General features: G+C 43.6%; 1 protein-coding gene and 1 pseudogene across 2 annotated transcripts; one reads left to right on the top strand and one right to left on the bottom strand.

Moving 5' to 3' along the window:
* Positions 1-6,477: 6,477 nt before the first annotated feature.
* LOC308354304 (cytochrome c oxidase subunit NDUFA4-like) lies at positions 6,478-7,006 on the bottom strand (annotated as a pseudogene). Its single transcript has 2 exons — positions 6,962-7,006; positions 6,478-6,742 (listed from the first exon to the last, which is right to left on the bottom strand). The product of its transcript is annotated as a cytochrome c oxidase subunit NDUFA4-like (transcript).
* A 3,065-nt stretch (positions 7,007-10,071) lies between these two features.
* Positions 10,072-18,058, top strand: ERP29 (endoplasmic reticulum protein 29). The gene is made up of 3 exons (XM_080820957.1): positions 10,072-10,348; positions 15,295-15,433; positions 17,239-18,058. The coding sequence occupies exons 1-3, from the start codon at positions 10,205-10,207 to the stop codon at positions 17,739-17,741; spliced, it is 786 nt and encodes a 261-aa protein (XP_080677083.1). The 5' UTR covers positions 10,072-10,204; the 3' UTR covers positions 17,742-18,058.
* The last annotated feature ends 1,241 nt before the right edge of the window (positions 18,059-19,299 follow it).

The raw sequence follows: 19,299 nt of genomic DNA, 5'->3' as shown, positions 1-19,299 counted from the left end.
AATTTCATGATATAAAAATAAGGAGAGGCACCTGAATTTGAGTGTCCAAATCTTGGTTTTGGCTTGGGTTGTAATCTCAGGCTCATAGGTGTATCAGGCTCTGCACTCAGCAGGAGGTCTGCTTGGGATTCTCTCTCTCCCTCTCCCTCTGCTCCTCCCCTTGCTCATTCTCTCTCTCTCTCTTGCTCTCAAATAAATAAATAAATAAATAAGATCTTAAAAAATAATAATAAGGGGGTGCCTGGGTCGCTCATTTGGTAAAGCATCTGCCTTTGGCTCAGGTCATGATCTTAGGGTCCTGGGATCTAGTCCTGCATTGGGTTCCCTGCTCAGCGGGAAGTCTGCTTCTCCCTCTCCCCCTCCCTCCACCCCACTCCGGCTCTCTCTCTCAAATAAATAAATGAAATCTTAAAAAAAAAAAAAAAAAAAAAAGGAAATACAGGCCAAGTGGAAGCACAATTAACAGCATTTCTTGCACAAATAAGCCTAAGGAAGTGTTAACTAAATGATCAATATCAACTTAGAAATGACTTCTAGTGGGGTTAATCAGCATTCTGACTTGGCACAGTTCTGTAAAACACTTTCACTAATGACTTCAGAGAAATTATAGTGGGCACATTAATCAATGTGTGTGTGTGTTACAGTTGCATAACAACTTTCCACAAATTTAGTGACTTAGAATACACATCATCTCACAGCTTCTGTGGATCAGGAGTATAAGAATAGCTTAGTTGGGTCCTCTGCTTCAAGGCCTCTCACAAGGCTTAATCAAGATTATCAACCAGGGGGGCACCTGGGTGGCTCAGTGGGTTAAGCCGCTGCCTTCGGCTTGGGTCATGATCTCAGGGTCCTGGGATCAGGTCCCGCATTGGACTCTCTGCTCAGCAGGGAGCCTACTTCTCTCTCTCTCTCTGCCTGCCTCTCTGCTACTTGTGATCTCTCTCTCTGTCAAAAAAATGGATGAAATCTTAAGGGGAAAAAAAAAAAAAAAAAAGATTATCAACCAGGGCTGAGTCTCATCTGAAGGCTCAAATGGGGAAGGATTCTGCTTTCAAGTTCACAAAGTTGTTGGTCTAACACAGTTCTTCCAGGGTTGTTGACCTAAGGACCTAATCGTTGATCAAACACTTCACTCAGTTCTTCACCACATGGATTTCTGCAAGATATCTTCCGATCAAGATGGAAGTCAGAACCTTATGCAACAAAATCGCTTTAGTGATATTCTATCACCATTTCTGTATTCTATTGACCACTTATCTTGCCAACAGCCAAGGAGAAAGGATCACATGAGAGGGTAAATACCAAAAGGCAGGGATTATTGGAGACTATCTTAGGGTCTGCCACTGTGTTTTCATCCAGTGTATCAAGTACTTTTCCAATTCAGGTCATTTATAATAGCTTTCCTCTTTCTGCAATGTTCTTCCCCCAGATAATCACATGACTAGCTCCTTCTCATCATTCAAGTATCAGCTTAAACGTCATTACCTCTGAGATGTAACATTTATCAAATTCCGAAATATCATGTTTGTTTTTGCTGTCTGCTTTCCCCTAGTAGACTGGAACATCCTTGAGGACAAGCAACTTACCTGTCTGATTCACTCCAATATCTTCAGTACCTAAAAAAGTGCCTAGAATAGGTACTCAGTATTTATTGAAAGAATGTACTCAAGTTGTGGGAGGTAGATGACAGATTTAAGATCTAATAAGACCTAAATACTTTAGAATAATGAGTTTCATTTAATAAGATAAAAGTTAATGGAAATAAAAGTATACTGTCCTTGCATCTAAAACACCAACTGGACAAAGATTAGGATGAAAAGTAGCAACATTTTACTTTAAAAATCTAGAGCAAGGGCACCTGGGTGGCTCAGTAAGTTAAAGCCTCTGCCTTCGGCTCAGGTCATGATCCCAGGGTCCTGGGATTATGCTCTGCATCGGGCTCTCTGCTCAGCAGGGAGCTTGCTTCCTCATCTCTCTCTCTGCCTGCCTCTCTGCCTACTTGTAATCTCTGTCTGTCAAATAAATAAATAAAATCTTTAAAAAAATAAAAATAAAAAATAAAAATCTAGAGCAGTGCTAGCCAATAAAAATATAAGTTACAGATGTAATCTGAGAGTTTCCGGTGGGGGTGTCTGGGTGGCTCAGTCAGCTAAGCATCTGCCTTGTGGTCAGGTCATGATCCCAGAGTCCTGGGATGAAGTCCCATACCAGGCTCCCTGCTCAACAGGGAATCTGCTTCTCCCTCTGGCCTTCACCCTGCCTATGCTCTCTCGCTTACTATCTCTCTCAAATAAATAAAATCTTAAAAAAAAACAACAAATAAATAAAAGTTTCTAGCGACCACACTAAAAAAGCAAAAACAGATGAAATTTTAATAATAGATTTTACTTAACCTAAATATCCAAATTTCGTCCTTCCAACATGCAATCAACATAGAAAGTCACTGATATATTTCACATTTGTAATTTTGAACTCCAAAATTTAGTGTGTTTTATAACATCTCAATTCAGAGCAGCCACATTTCAAGAGCTCAGTAGCTATATATGATATTATAAATATCATTTTTATTTAGACTCTTTAATTTATAACTAGATTTTGGAGGCTCTTGCATTTGGATTTTATCCTACAAAAATGTCACTATAAATTTCTATAATCAAGCAAATTTCCAAGAAAAGAAATGGTATGACTTAATAACCATAATAGGTAGTCTTAAGCTAATTATGTAGTATATGGCAGATACTGTTGTAAATGCTTTATAACTAGTGTTAACTAATTTAAATTAGTGTGAATTAATTTAATCCACTCACAATCCTATGAGAAAAGTATTATTATTATCCCTATTTTATGTGATTTTAATTACACGTTGGCAGTGTGCAGGAAAGATTGAAGGGGGAAGAGATTGGCAAGAGCTAGGTTACTTTTATTTACTTACTTATATTCCACTTTGACCTAGATAGTATTTCAGGTGGCTTACAAGAGTATGAAAATAAGACAAATTAACACGAATTCAAAGTGGGACAAAAGAAAAAAACATCTCTGTTTAAACGATTTGATCCACGGATGTCAAAATCTCTAAGATTTTTTAATGTTACTTCATTGAAAAAACAATATTAAAATAACAGAAATCCACAATAAGGTTTCCTACAATCTCATCAGCTAGTCGGAATGTCCTTTTTATTTTTGTTACTTTAAGTCCTTGTCCCTATATTCAGTTTCTATCCATTTGTAGTAACTCTATAGCTAGTATTTTATATTCTACATTTTTCTCAACATTATTCCATAATAATTTTATTCTCTTTTGTTAGTCTTATTTTCTTTCTCTTCATTCCTCTGGACTGTAACCAATGCTAAAAGCCTAATGTATTTCTCTACATCTTTCTCTATGCTTGTTAAAATATATCCAAATAGGGACAAAGGACACAGTCCCTCTTTGGGTTGCTGGAAGGAAGCACAAACAGGTAAAAAAGAAAACTGAAACCACCCCTCAGGGGACAGCAACTTCCCTAACAAGACCTCCCACCAGCCCAGACTGCCCAGATCTTTTGAGCTAAACCCCTGAAGGACCTTGGAGTGACCACTGGAATAACCAGCAATTACCTTTACCTTATTATAATACTAAAACCTCTGCCTAAGGAGGAGCCTCCACCTCATTTACGTAACATACAAAGTATTTATAGGATTTTATGACCTCCTCTACACACAATGACAGGGCTTTTCTATCTAAATATTCATCCTGGGGCGCCTGACTGGCTCAGTAGGAAGAGCATGCAACTGGTGAGTTTGAGCCTCAAGTTGGGTATAGAGATTACTAAAAAAATAAATAAATAAAAACTAACTACTCATCCTAACCCTAAACAAAAAGCACCCATTCACCCTCCCTTGGGATGAATTCACAGCTTTAGAAGCTATTTCCCATTATCTCTTTATTTGCTGCATATGAAGTTTACTTTGTGCAATAAAAAAAACAAAGCCACATCCTAATGCATACATACATAATAGGGGTTATTATGTTTATGTTATGTTTTAGTTACAGGGTTTTAAAAATGGGATCACATATTTCTGTACACATTTCTTTTCTCACCTAGTATTTCATGGAAATAGTTCTAACCCATTCTGATAGCTGTATAATATTCTATATAAGACCGTTTCTCTAGGGGCACCTGGCTGGCTCAGTCAGTAGAGTTCAACTCTTGATCTTGGGGTCTTGAGTTCAGATCCCACACTGGGCATTGAGCCTACTTTAAAAAAAAACAAACATCATTTATCCAACACTTACTCTCAGAAACTTGTGAGTTGTCCTTAGGTTTTTTCTTTTCTTCTTTTTTTCATCTGCAAACAATGCTGCAATAAATATCCCTAATTTCTGCACTTATAACCTCCTGCTATGCTAATGACTTTGCTATTAAAGAATAAATTCCACAGTGGAATTTTTTAAGTTCTCAAATATTTCAAGTTCTTTCTCACCCCAGAACCTTTGCACTTGCTCTTTTCTTTTCCTAAAATCCTTCCTAACATACACCAATTTGCAATTTCATATTTATTTACAATTATTTAATATCTTTCTCATCACATGAGCCTAAGTTCCTTGAGAGCTGAATCCTATTCATCCTTTAGGTCTTTCTTCAGCTTACATATACTTACTTGTTTCTAGAAGTTTCCCACAAACTCCAATCCCAATTGATCCCTCCATCATATTTTTTCATAGGTCTTCAACTTTTCTTTCTAGAAATTATCACAATTTGTAATTATATATTTATTTGTATGATTATTTAATGCTGTTTTCCCCAACTAGGTCTGCAAGGAGCACGTCTATTTTGTTCACCAATGTAACGCTTACCCTCAGAAAAGTATATGGTACCTGAAAAATGCACAGTAAATAGTGGTTAATACTGAAACACTGAAATAATTCTTTTCATATAGAAAGCATTCCTGGGACGCCTGGGTGGCTCAGTTGGTTAAGCGGCTGCCTTCGGCTCAGGTCATGATCCCAGCGTCCTGGGATCGAGTCCCACATCAGGCTCCTTGCTCAGCAGGGAGCCTGCTTCTCCCTCTGCCTCTGCCTGCCACTCTGTCTGCCTGTGCTCGCTCGCTCTCTCTCCCTCTCTCTCTCTCTGACAAATAAATAAAATATTAAAAAAAAAAAAAAACTTATAGAAAGCATTCCTTTTTTTAAGATTTTATTTATTTGATAGAGAAAGAGAGAGACACTGTGTATGTGCAAGCACAAGCAGGGAGGCCGGGCAGAGGGAGAGGGAGAAGCAGACTCCCTGCTGAGTAAGGAATCTGATTTCCATCCAATGACCCAGATACCACACCTTGAGCTGAAGGTAGATGCTTAATAGACGGATCCACCAAGGTGCCCCAATATTCAAAGAATTCTTAGAGGAGGATGGGGCTTAAAGAAAATCATACTGCTGGTAAATCTTTCCATAACAATTTTTAGCAGATGAAAACGACTTTGTTCTTTAGACAATTTAGGTGTTCATCTATCTCAAAAGAACTAGTGTTAACACCAACAAAAATTTGCAAGGGAAAGACAATTAGCTCCAAGGAATGGAATATCTCTGAAGAACAGTATGAGGCTCAAGAAAGGAATGTAGAGGGGCGCCTGGGTGGCTCAGTGGGTTAAAGCCTCTGCCTTCGGCTCGGGTCGTGATCCCAGGGTCCTGGGATCGAGCCCCGCATCGGGCTCTCTGCTCTGCGGGGAGCCTGCTTCCTCCTCTCTCTCTGCCTGCCTCTCTGCCTACTTGTGATCTCTGTCTGTCAAATAAATAAATAAAATCTTTAAAAAAAAAAAAAAAAAAAAAAAAAAGAAAGGAATGTAGAAAGAGCCAATGGAATTTTGAGAGATAGCCATGGAGTAATTTCTCTCTCATTTATTTACTCACTGAACAAGTATATACTGAGCACCTACCATGTGCCAGACAGGGGGCTATAGCACCTTAACCTAAACAGACAAAAACATAAATTCAGCCCTCCGTGGGAGCAGATAAAAAGAAAAATGAGCAAATTATATATTAGCAAGCTGAAAAGTGCTATGGAGGGAAAAAAAGAGGGGAAATACAAAGCAAGGAAGTATCAGGAAGGAACAATTTTTTTTCAAGTTTCAGATATTTATTAATCAGTGTAAACCCCAACACAATACAGAAACATGATTTCAGCATTTAGAAGGGAACTATTTCCTGGATAAGTGGAAAATTGTGCTGATGGCTTCTGGGACACCTTCATTCTAAGCAGCTTTATAGCGAAACACTTTTTTAAAGATTTTTTTATTTACTTATTTGAGGATGAGAGAGAGGAGAGAGAGAGAACATGAGTGGGGAGAGGAGCAGAGAAGTGGTGGGGAAGCCAGAGAAGCAGACTCCCTGCTCAGCAGGGAGCCTGACACAGAGCTTAATCCCAGGACGCCCAGATCATGACCTGAGCTGAAGGTAGACGCTTAAAGACTGAGCCATCTGGGTGCCCAAAACATTTCATTTAGAAGTCTAGATCTTCTGTCTTCAGTTTGCTGTAATTTACATTCACTGAGTACAACTTGTATTGATCACTGAGGACCCAGTCTTTTACAGGGTTCTGAGTTATTCTTCCTATCCCAACTGACATCTGGATTGCACAATGCCAGGGGCAAGACATACAGCGTTGTTCCAGTACCTGTTACCCTAATAAATATGAAAAGGGGGACTAAATTTGGATGCTTCTTTGCCTGACTGAGGATCTGGCATAACTTGGTTGTAGCAGAGCCCTCCAGCCAAGGAGAAGTAAAAATCAAATATGCAAGGCCTGGAACTAAGTCGATCCTACCAGAAGGAGCAGTTTTTTAAAGGACGGTCAGGGCAGATCTTAGGAAGTTGACAAATGAGCAAAGAACTTCAGGGAAGTGAAGGAGCCAGCCATATGAATATTTTAAAGAAAAGTTTTAGAGGGAGAAAGCCAATACAAAGACCCTGAGGCAAGAACATGCCTTGTATATAAAAGGAACAGCAAAGAAGTCAATGAGACGGGGCATACTGGCTTGATGATGTCAGAAGAAAAAGAATGGAATTTATTTATTAGTTGCCTTAGCAGATCATGCCACCTTTTTCCTCCTCACTTCAGCTCCTGCATCGATCGGGTCATGTGCGCACTCATTTTGATGTGGAGAACTAAGGCAAAAGAAATATAGAAACAGTTAAATTTCCTTACAACTTACAGCTCATTGACAAGTACTTGGGACTGGCAGGGTGACCTTCCTCCAGAAACTCTACTGCCTCAATGTTAATGCTTTGCTGGGGCAAAAAGCAACCTTAGCTTGACATTATCCTGGCTTCCAGGATTCTGTAAATCCACTTTAACAGAGGGAAATCTCTTTGGAAACTTCCTTTATCTCTACCCCCTGAGATATATGTTAGCAATCATCCTCCAAACATACAACCCACTGATATACACCTGAAGGGTCTCATGATTAAGGTTTTACTAGACAGTAGTAAATGACCCCTCAAAGGTCCTGGAAACCTTGCTTCCAAATTCCTTAGAGATATACACTTATCCCTATTCCCTCCCAACTTGAAAGTGTATAATCAGTCACTCCTCACAACCCCAGTGCTGTTGTTTCTGCCCACAGATTCCTTCCCTGCACTATAATAAAGACACCTTTTTGCACCATAAATTGTCTCAAGCATTCTTTATTGACCAATGGGCTCAACAATCTTGCATCAACTTAACCTGCCCTGCCTTTTCCTTCCTACCTCTCTGCAATACCCAGCCTTTTGATTTTCCACATGGGTGTCAACTATGGGATTGCACAACTTCCTAAATTCCAGGGAATTATACCTGGCTTATTTGTGTACATTGTTGTCAGGGTCCTGAAGCTAAGAATCTAATAATACTATAAAGTGAATGACTGGGACCCAGGCACTACTAAGAGAAACCACTGAGACAATTATTGTACTGCATTGAATTGTTTCCCATTCATAGCAAAAGTACCAATATTTCTCTTCCCTCTCCAACCAATCCTCTTCCTTCACTATTTTCAAAACCTACTTCAAAACTATAACTAGAAAGTCATTTCTGATTGACTATGCTAATTAGGTGTACCCAAAGCATTTACAAGTTCATAAGTGATAATTTAAAAACAGTTTAAACATCTTATAAAGGGTTCTAAAAACTTTTTTTTTTCCTTTGACAGAGATCACAAGTAGGCAGAGAGGCAGGCAGAGAGAGAGGGGGAAGCAGGTTCCCTGCTGAGCAGAGAGCCCGATGTGGGGCTCAATCCCAGGACCCTGAGACCATGACCTGAACCCAAGGCAGAGGCTTAACCCACTGAACCACCCAGGTGCCCCTGGGTCTAAAAACTCTTAATAGCTCCTCATTGAGTACATGACAGAACAGAAAATTCTTAGTTTGATTTTTTTCAAGACTTTATGTTGCTTGGACTTAAAACTATCTCACTAACTAGTGTTTTGAGAACTCTTTCCAGCCAGGTTGGTCTCCCTAAACTATCATGCTTATTCCCACTTCTGCTCCCTTTTCATTTTTCTCCACCTAAAATGTTCTTTCTTCCAAGGGTTAATTCCATTTTCACTTCCTACACGAAGGCTTCTTTAACCACTTTAGCTCATAATTTCCCCCCCACCATCTATCCCTTGTCTATGTAGCTCATTTTATTTAGTAGCTTATTAAAGCAAACTCAAATTTTTCCAACCCCCCCAAAACAAACACACACATTGACTCTTTCAAAATTCCTATATAAACTGGTTGCCCATAACTGGACCCTATGATCGTTGATGACTATTTTATACACCCATTTATTAACATACAGTGGTTAATATGACGCTAAGACCCTCATAATGCCATTTGTTCATAAAATTTTGTGAATTCTACCCTACAAAATTTCTCAGTTCGACCCTTCCCTCTCATTGTGGGCTACTGCAGGACCTTAACCTCTCTTACCTAGACTACTACAATTGATCCTTAACTAGTCTCCCCGCCTTCTCCCTTCGATCCACTCCCTTCACATTTTCTTTCTTTCTTTCTTTCTTTTTTTTTTTTTCTCACTCCCTTAACTCCTAAGTTTGAAAGCAAATCCAAATTCACCGTCCTGGTTAACACCTGTGGCGGCTCCAAACCCTTCAGCTTGATGAGACCCTTTGCAGTGTACCCCGGTTTACTTTGACAGATTCACCATGTCTTTCCCCTTTTTAGAAATATCCTTTGGTGTTTGGCTTGTAAATGCCTCCTTCTCCTTCACGATCCAGTTTAAAAGTCGTTTCCTGTCTTTAACTTTTCTTGACACCCCTGAGCAGGGCTAACTGAATTTCCACTGATGTTCTCACAATACTGTAATGGTCTTATCACTTCCTCCCGAACACAGGTCCTTCAGTCCAGAGCTCTGTCTCCTTCACCTCTATTCCGTATTCCCGGAGGCAAAATCAGGGTCTGGTGTAAACCACGCCCTGAACAAATATCTAGGGAATAGAATTATTAGGATTTTTTTGTTTTTGTTTTTGTTTTTAAGACCTTCAGGAGCCTAGGGCGTAGCTGGGCGGATACTCAGCTTTCAGTAAAGCCGGCTCTTACAGAAGCCCGGAGTCTCGCTGCTGAGGCCCTCACAACAGAGCAGGCACTGGGCAGGCTTCGGGGTGGCCTTGACGGCCATGCTGACGAACAGCTGCCTCTGCGTGACCTACTCGGGTCCTGAGGGAGCTGGGGGAGTATGACAGACCTCGCGAGGACGGTAGCACAGACTAACTGACAAGACTAACCTAAAGCAGTAGCGGGTCTCAATGGACTGTCAGACGGTCCAAAAGCAGGAAGAAATGGTGGCCAGCCTCGTCATCTTCGAAGAGGAGTAGAAAGAGCGACCTAATTGCTGCAAGACGCCAAGCACGCGCTTCGAGCCTCTCTTCGCGCAGCGGAGGACGGGAAAAGGGCGGAAGGACTGAGAGCCTCGCCGAGTGCGCGTGCGCAGCAGCCTCTTTCCACCACCCGCCACCCGCGGCCCCGCCTCCACACCCTAGGCCTGCGCGAGCTTCGCGGAGCGCGCGCGCGCGCGCCAGCCCCATTTCCACGCCCCTCACGTGGCCCCTCCCTCTCATCCTAGGACAGCGCGAGCCTCCCAGGCTGTACACGTGCGCGCAGCCGAGCCGGCCTTACAAGTCACGTGACCCACGACTCGGCGTTTTCTCCACTACAGCCTTCCTAGCTCCTACTGCCAGATTCCGGCGTTATGGCTGCCGGCATTCCCCGCGCCGCTTCTCTCTCCCCACTGTTTCCCCTTCTTCTGTTCCTCCTGCTCCTCTCCGCTCCGCATGGCGGCAGCGGCCTGCACACCAAGGGCGCCCTTCCCCTGGATACAGTCACTTTCTACAAGGTAACGGGGGTGGGGGAATCGCGCAGGTGCTGCCTGAGCGCCCAGGGGAGCGCACACCCGTGGGGAAGGAGGCAGGGCTGGCAGAAGGTGGTCTGTACCGACGATCCCAGGGCTTCCCACCATCCTAAAGGGCCGGTGGACTCTGGGCCGGGGTCATCCTGCGACCATGGGGCACACACAAGCCAGGGTCCCCGCGCACGCTTGTCTTTGCAGTATTTGTACTTCCTCTTTGGTAAAAGAGCAGCAGAGATGTAATCCAGGGAACTTGCTGCCCCTTCCCCGCACCCAGTGGGGAGAAGGCGGTGCCGGGCAAGATCCAATCCTCGAGTCCCAAGTGGGAGGCCTGGAGGGCGGTGCGAGGCGGACGCCAAGTGCTCCTGGCTGTGGTGGGGCGGGGGTGGTGAGGGAGGTGGTTGGAAACCCCGCTTGTTAACTGGCGTTTCTGCGCCCCTCCTCCCTTGGAGGGAGCAGGAGCGCACCCTGCTTTGCAATACGCAAACAGTGTCCAGAGATCCTGTGTCTTCCTGAAAAGTGCAAGCGTTAAGAATATGGGAACTCTGTAGGGAATATCTTGGGCCTGGGAAGAAAATGAATAAAACCGGGTCAAGGCGTGGAAGGATTCCCCTGGGTAAGTGGACGTTGGAAATGTTGAAGGCTGAATGCAGTCCCAGCTCCCTCCTCTGGCACCTGTCTTCACCCACTGGCAGCTTTCAACTTCGCCTACGAGATGGGCAAACTAAGCATTGAGAGAGAACACATTCGTTTTATTTTCTTAATTTGTACCCATTGCTGGGAAGTGAAACCAAAAAGTGGAATTCTAAATCTGTCTCAAGCGGTTGAACTCTTTCTATTCTCAAAAGGTTTCCTTGTCCTGGATTTGGCACCTGTGGTTTATTCAAATATTTGAAAGTGTAGTTATGGCTGGTTGGTTGTCAGGCACACCCCACAGCACCCTATGCTTTTGGGGTCTTTATTGGAAAAATGACACCCCAGCCCCCAAAAGGGGGAATGGGGTAACATCACAGACCAAGCGTGACTTAGAGGGAAATTTTTTTTATTGGTATCACCCTGGTCTCGTCTGTCATTACAGTAATCTTCTTGCAGGGCTTACTGCTCAGCCTTTCCTCTCCTGACCATTCCCCCTTTTGTTCCCTCAGCTCCAGCCATACATGCCTTCTGTCCTTTGAATATTCCTAGCTCATCTCGCTGACATGGGCCCTTTGCACTGGCAGTTCCTTCTGACTAGAACATTCTTTGCCCAGTCTTTGAAAGGCTGGTTGCTTCTTATCATTCAGGCTTAGGTTAAATATTACTTACCTTCTCAGAGTCCTTCCTTGACTTCCTTTTCCCCCTGTCAAAAGAGCCAGTCACATTACTTGGATTTCTCTGTGGAGCACTCATCACTGATTTTTCCCCCTTGTCTATTTTATCTTCTCCCACATTAGAATATGAAGAACTGCCTTGTCTATTTTGTTCACTGATCATCTGCACGACCTAGCTAGTTACCTGTTACAAAGAAGATACTCAATAATAATTTATTGAATGAGTGAACAGTTGTCTTCTCCAGTCCCTTTCTAGATCTTCTTCCATCACCACTGAACAGAAGGAGAGCTACCTGGTAATACATCCAGGGGCCTTGTTCTGTGCTTTTGTCTTTCAGCAATTTCCAGTGTCTTCTTTTGTTTCTTGTCCTTCACCATCACTAGAAATAAGAGACCCTGCCTGCTTTTTTTACTGCTGTGTTCACGTAGAGTGGTGTCTAACTCATGATAGGTACCTTTTTATTCAATGAATGAATGAATGATGAAATCATCTTCATCTTGAGCAAGCAAGTTACCTAAATATAGGATATGGTGGAGTCGATTCCTTAAGCATAAAGAAAGGAGACAGCTTTCTAAAGCAATTAAGAGGTACAGGCTAATTAATGAAAAGGAAGAAATCCACTGTGCAGATGTGTGCATTCAAAACCATTCTGCTGATGGCCTAAAATGGCAGAATAAAAGATGGAGGCCTTTCAGCTCTGTTTCAGGGTTAGACCACCATATAATTATTAATTATTCCATAATACAAATATAGGCTCTTTGAAGATAGGGTTCCTGTGTTGTACTTTTAAAATATTTTCCCCCAGACATATGTAGCATCTGCTACCATAGCCTACCCTAGTTGTGTTCGTCTATCAATTATTTTCAGAGCATCTGCTACATGCCGGGCACTCTTGGGCAGTAGGGATAGAGCGGACGACAAGTCAGACCAGCTCCTTGTACTCATAGTGTACGTTCTAGTGGAGAGGACAGACAACAAATACTCAGATAAAAATTTTAGTGAGTGATTATTGCTGTGAAGAAAGCACAGCAGGGTAATGTGATAGAGGAGGGTGAAATAAAGGAGTGCTAGGATGGTATGAGTGGAGGAGGCCTCTCCATTGTAGGTGGCGGGGGGACATTCGAACTGAGCTTTGAATGATAGACATCCATGGAAGGAGCTGGGGAAAGTGTATTCCAGCCAACAGAGACAGCAAATGAAAAGGCCCTAAGTGGAAATGAGTTTGTGGAACTGAAATAAGGACAGTCAGGCCAGAGGGATGTGATCTGGTTTATATTTTAAGTCTTAACCTGTGGGGCACCTGGGTGGCTCAGTCAGTTAAGCATCTGCCTTCGGCTCAGGTCACAATCCTGAGGTCCTGGGATCCAGCCCCACATTGGGCTCTCTGCTCAGCGGGGAGCCTGCTTCTCCCTCGCTGCCCCCCCCCACTTGTGCTCTCCCTCTCTCTTTCTCAAATAAATAAAACCTTTATTTTAGAGATAAATTAGATAAAAAGCACAAATGGGGGAGCAGGAGAGGGAAAAGCAGGCTCCCTGCTGAGTAGGTTCCTGATGTGGGGCTCAATCCCAGCTCAGATCATGACCTGAACTAAAGGCAGATGCTTAACTAACTGAGCCACCCAGACGCCCCAATAAATAAAACCTTAAAAAAAAAAAAAGTCTTACTTGCTTTTAGGCCCCCAGAGCTCAGATTTTGGGGGTCAGTGATCACTTAAAAGATTGCCTGTCCTGGGGCGCCTGGGTGGCTCAGTGGGTGGCTCTGTCTTCAGCTCAGGTCATGATCCCAGGGTCTTGGGATCGAGCCTGGTGTCGGGCTCTCTGCTAAGCAGGGAGGCTGCTTCCCCCTCTCTCTCTGCCTGCCTCTCTGCCTACCTGTGATCTCTGTCAAATAAATAAATAAAATCTTTAAAAAAAAAAATTGCCTGTCCTGATAGCTTCTCCTCCTTTCCTTGTGCCCCTAGGCAGTGTTAAATATTTTTTAAAAGCTAAAACCAAATAGACATCAAGGCACAGTGAGCAACAAAGACTAACAAAAACTGGAGTGATGTCAGCTTGACTTAATTACGATAGTGATTGCCTATGATGAAAAATGGGTAAGAAGTGATCACTTTGATTAGAAAAGCAAAAAGTTGGGGTGGCTGGGTGGCTCAGGGGGTTAAAGCCTCTGCCTTTGGCTTGGGTCATGATCCCAGGGTCCTGGGGTCGAGCCCCACATCGGGTTCTCTGCTCAGCAGGGAGCCTGCTTCCCTTCCCCTCTCTCTGCCTGCCTCTCTGCCTACTTGTGATCTCTGTCTGTCAAATAAATAAATAAAATCTTAAAAAAAAAAAAGAAAAGAAAAGAAAAAGTTATAGGAGGAGGAGAGGGCAGTTGTTAGACTAAAGCTGTGCATTGGGAGAAACCATCAAAACAAAGATCTTAGGGATTCCTCTAAAACTTAATCATAGAATTACTATACAACCCAGCATTTCCACTCCTAGGTATATACCCAAAAGAAATGAAAACAGGCAAGCAAACAAACATTTGTAGGCTTGTAGGCAAATGTTTGTAACAGTGCTATTTACAAATAACCAAAAGGTGGGATCAGCCCAAATGTCCCAACACCTGATGAATAAATAAATAAAATGTGGCATATCCATACAGTGGAATATTATTTGCCTACAAAAAGGAATGAAATACTGAGACATGCTACAGCATGGGTGAATCTTGAAAGCGTGATCCTGAGTGAAAGAAGCCAGGTACCAAAGGCTGCATATCGTAGGATTCCATTAGAGTAGACATCATAGAGACAAAAAGCAGATAAGTGGTTTCCAGGGGCTGGAGAGGGAAGGAAGAATGGGAAGTGACTGCTTAAAATGTGTATGGATATGTGATTCCTTTTCAGGGTATGAAAATGTTCTGGAATTGGTATTAATGATCATTGCACAGTATTATTAATGGACTAAGTTTCACTGTATTGTACACTTTAAAATGGTAAATGTTGTGTGATGAGAATTTTACCACAATTGAAATAAAGGTCTTGACTCTGACAGTTTAGGACCTGGAGACCTAGACAAAGGGAGCTGTGGTCAGGGAGGAGACATTGTCCTAAGTCTGCCTCTCAGCAACTTTCTGTGAACCCTGAAACTGCAAAGTTGAACCTCTCGGCTCCCTAGCCAAAACACCTCCATGGGTGCCAACCTCTTTACAGATGGTTGGTTGGTTGGTTTTTGTCAGATTTCTGGTTCATTGTTTACTGAGAAAGGCCCTCTGGGATGATGGGCATGCCATGGGGCCAATATAGTGTTTTCTAAGGGTTCCCTTAATCTTACTGAAAAGGCCACTGGAAGAAAAGGCGTTAATATGTCTGCAGCTTTAAAAAAAAAAAAAATGTCTGCAGCTTTGTTTATTCTAAGCAGGGTTGTATATGTCTTTGATTACGATGAACCAGTACCTAATGGAGTACCCAACACTAATAAAATGTTAAATGATTCAGTGGGTCAATGAATGAGTATTGGTGGGTGAGCACTTACCTCCCTTGCAGGCATGGTTTCCACTCTGTTTCTTAAACAGGGGTCCCTTGTGAAAGGGAATTAGCCCCAAAGGTCCCTGGAATCCTGGACTTGCTCAGCTCTCTATGCCCTCAGGTCATTCCCAAAAGCAAGTTCGTCTTGGTGAAGTTCGACACCCAGTACCCCTACGGTGAGAAACAGGATGAGTTCAAGCGTCTGGCTGAAAACTCGGCCTCCAGCGATGATCTTTTGGTGGCAGAGGTGGGGATCTCAGGTATGGACAAGTCCAAACACGACTGTGGAGGGCAGAAGGGGAGGAAGCTAGGAATCATTTCCCTCCTTGTAGGTGGGATACCCAACACCATTCTGTCTAAGCCAGCAGGAGTGTAAGTGAAGTCATGGCCTCGAGGAACTGGTGGCAGGCTTAGCTTGAGCAGATCTGATACCACAGAACCTCAGTTCATCCTTGCAGGTGCCCAAGGGAAAGGGATCCCCCCCCCCCGCCATCCTTCACCCTCCACCCCACACTGACGTGAAACTTACTATGAGAATCTGGAGCTCTCCTTGCAGGGGACTGTGGTCAGAGGAGGAGATATTACAGTTCCTAGGGTCCCCATAGTCACTTCTCCACCTTCTTCTCAGCTATTTTTTACGAAAACGATTGGATTGTGGCTTTAACTCAAATCCGTCAGAGCTACCGCTAAATCAAGGACCGTTCTCAACCACAGTGACCACTCTAATAATAATAGTTGCCAACACGTGGTGGTTGACAGTGCACTTTATATCTTCCCTTGAACGCTGCCTAAAACGTGAGGCACACGTTCTCCGTATTTATACTTGAGGGAAACTGAAGCTCGAGGAACTAAGTGGCTCATCCAGAATGCCACCTCAGTATTTATTCTCAAGTCCAGTGGGTTCTTCCCTCTCTCCGCTTCCTTCCAGCGGGGATGCCCCGGTTCCCTGGCTAGCTTGAGAGTCTGATCCTGGGCAGAGATAGTTCCCACACTTTTCCAGGGCAGTCAGTCAGTTCTGACTCAGCCGCACATCCACTCCCTTGGGAATTTTTAGAAAAAGAAGAATAGCAGCTGACATTATCAAACATGTACCGTGTGCCAGGCCACTGTGCCAAGTGTTATCCATGTGTCTTATCCTTGTGACAACTCTAGGAAGAAAGTACTGTGACCCCCGTGCTTCATGCTGAGAGTATCTTGCTCAAGACTGTACAGTCTGAAGTGGTAGAATGAGGATTGGAACCCCCACTTCCTATACTACTGTCCTGTAATAGGCAGCCTTGGCCCTTTCTTTTTGGCCAGGTATAAAAAACCTGCTGTCACACCATTAGTCCTCGGAACTGCTACTGCTTGTTAGGAAGTACATAGCAAATGCCACATATTGCACTGAACTCTCCAGGTCAAGTGCACTTATCTCCTGACGGGGTCCTCCTAAACACCTCACATGTGGTAGAGACGCTGCCTGTTACCTACCACATGTTGCCCTCGCTCACTAAGCTCCAGCCAGAACGGCCCTTGCAAGCCTTCAATCCCCCCACCTTATTCCTGCCTCAGAGCTTTGGCTCTTTCAGTCCTTCCTACCTGAGACATTCTTCCCAGATTATCACGTGTCTGGCTCCTTGAAACTTCCAGTCCTTCAGCTCATGTCATCTCCGCAAAGGCCTTCCATGACTGCCCAGAGTAGGCCTTTTTCCCTACTGTCACATCACTCCATTTTATTTTTATCTTTTTGGTACTAATCAGGTATGTTTGTTTACCATCTCTCTTCTTACCCTTAAAAGAATATAAGCTCCTTGAGGTCAGAGAAGTTGTAAACTCTTAATCATAGCTAGGTCTGTAGCACTCAGAACAGAACCTGGCACATAGTGAACTAGAATAAACTTTCAGATGAGGAAAGTGAAGTTCAGAGAGGTTAAATGACCTGACGAGTGCCACATGTCTGGGAAGCAGCAGAAGAGGGATGTCTCCACAACCAGAATCCTTGCTGTCAGCTCAGATGGGCCTCACAGCCACCTCCTGCCCTGCATTCCTCGTGGTCTTGCTCCTCATACCTGATTTCTGTTCACAGATTATGGTGATAAGCTGAATATGGAGCTGAGTGAGAAATACAAGCTGGACAAAGAGAACTACCCGGTCTTCTACCTCTTTCGGGACGGGGACTTTGAGAACCCAGTCCTGTATAGTGGGGCTGTTAAGGTTGGAGCCATCCAGCGCTGGCTGAAGGGGCAAGGAGTCTACCTAGGTATGCCTGGTTGCCTGCCTACGTATGACGCCCTTGCTGGGGAGTTCATCAGGGCCTCAGGTGTGGAGGCCCGCCGGGCCCTCTTGAAGCAGGGGCAGGACAACCTTGCAAATGTGAAGGAGACTGAGAAGAAGTGGGCTGAGCAGTACCTGAAGATCATGGGGAAGGTCTTAGACCAAGGTGAGGACTTCCCAGCGTCGGAAATGACCCGGATCACCAAGCTGATTGAGAAGAACAAGATGAGTGATGGGAAGAAGGAAGAGCTCCAGAAGAGCTTAAACATCTTGACTGCTTTCCAGAAGAAGGGGGCCGAAAAGGAGGAGCTGTAAAAAGGCACTCCGGGTTTTCCAGGGTTTGGTGGGGGTGGGGAGGGGAGAGTTACCTGCTGGCTGTGAGACCTGGGATATAAGAGTGGTGGTTAAAGTGGCACTAAGCCAGAGATCTGAGCATGCCCGGACACTGAAGCTGATGTGATCGTGCTTGGGACATCACTATAGCCAGTCTTTGTATAACCAGAGCACTTACCAGATGGCTTGTGAAATTCCCCCTCAGAAGGAGTTGGGGCTATAAAGAGGAGTGTACTGCCCAGGTCCTTGACAGGTGTTATTCTGACCCAATTAAAGTTTCTGTGTTTTGGTTAAAAGGACCTGAAGCCATTCAGTTTTCTTTCACAAATTTTACTTTGGCCTGTGACCTGCTTTCGCCTTTGAATTTATTTTTTTATTTTATTTTTTTAAAGATTTTATTTATTTATTTGACAGAGATCACAAGTAGGCAGAGAAGCAGGCAGAGAGAGAGGAGGAAGCAGGCTCCCCGCCGAGCAGAAAGCCCAATGCGGGGCTTGATGCGAGGACCCCGGGATCATGACCTGAGCCAAAGGCAGAGGCTTTAACCCATTGGGCCACCCAGGCGCCCCTGAATTTATTTTTTAATCTGAGCTGGTATGGACTCCACTCTACCAGGGTAATTGACTATCCTTGTAACTGTAGAAACTGGTCCCAGCTCAAGGTCTGCCTTTATTACTTTCCACCGGTGTTCAAACTCCAGTGGACTGATTGTAGGTGGCAAAATGCATTGTCCTTTTTCTGGTCCTTAAAAGTGGAATGGCAGCTTTTTTTTTTTTTTTAAGATTTGATTTATTTGTTTGACAGCACAAATGGAGAGCAACAGGCAGAGAGGGAGAAGCAGGCTACCCGCTGAGCAGGGAGTCCAATGTGGGGCTCAATCCCAGGACCCTAGGATCACAACCTGAGCCACCCAGGCACCTGTGGAATGGCAACATTAAGGGAGCTCAATGTAATAATTTTCCATACTCCATAAAAAAACATAGAGTAGGGGTACCTGGGTGGCTCAGTTGGTTAAGTGGCTGCCTTCGGCTCAGGTCATGATTCCAGGGTCCTGGGATGGAGCCCCACATTGGGCTCCCTGCTCAGCAGAGAGCCTGCTTCTCTCTCTCCCTCTGCCTGCTGCTCTGCTACTTGTGCTATCTCTCTGTCAAATAAATAAAATCTTTTAAAAAAAGAAAAATACATAGAGCAAATTCTTAGTTTTATTGATGAAATCAGATGGTTTTTTTTTTTTTTTTAGTTGGATTTAGATAGCTAAATGATACAATTTGGTCTGATTTGAAAGTTTGTTTTTTTTTTTTTTTAAAGGGATTGTTTTCCATCTAAGCTACTTTGTCACTGTCAGTAAGTACCAATATTAAAGAAGCAGAGTGGGAGACCATTGTACGAACTCAAATCTGTTCAGGAGCGATGGGCAATTACCTGTAATGGTAAAGTTCTTGAAAACCTTCACTTTTCGTATTTAACAACTTGGAAATACCAAAGTGAAGCTTCTGAAATATTTATTATTACAGCCACAAAAAGAAACTTGAGTTGAACA

The sequence above is a fragment of the Martes martes genome, assembly GCF_963455335.1.
Source record: "Martes martes genome assembly, chromosome: 13".
Taxonomy (NCBI): domain Eukaryota; kingdom Metazoa; phylum Chordata; class Mammalia; order Carnivora; family Mustelidae; genus Martes; species Martes martes.
The sequence above is the reverse complement of the archived record's forward strand: the minus strand, read 5'-3'. Positions and strand labels throughout refer to the sequence as shown.

Coding starts and splice junctions, on each gene's coding strand:
- ERP29 (XM_080820957.1), top strand. CDS start 10,205: ATGGCTGCCGGCATTCCCCGCGCCGCTTCTCTCTCCCCACTGTTTCCC. Junction 10,349..15,294: donor ATACAGTCACTTTCTACAAG/GTAACGGGGGTG, acceptor CTATGCCCTCAG/GTCATTCCCAAAAGCAAGTT. Junction 15,434..17,238: donor GGCAGAGGTGGGGATCTCAG/GTATGGACAAGT, acceptor TTCTGTTCACAG/ATTATGGTGATAAGCTGAAT.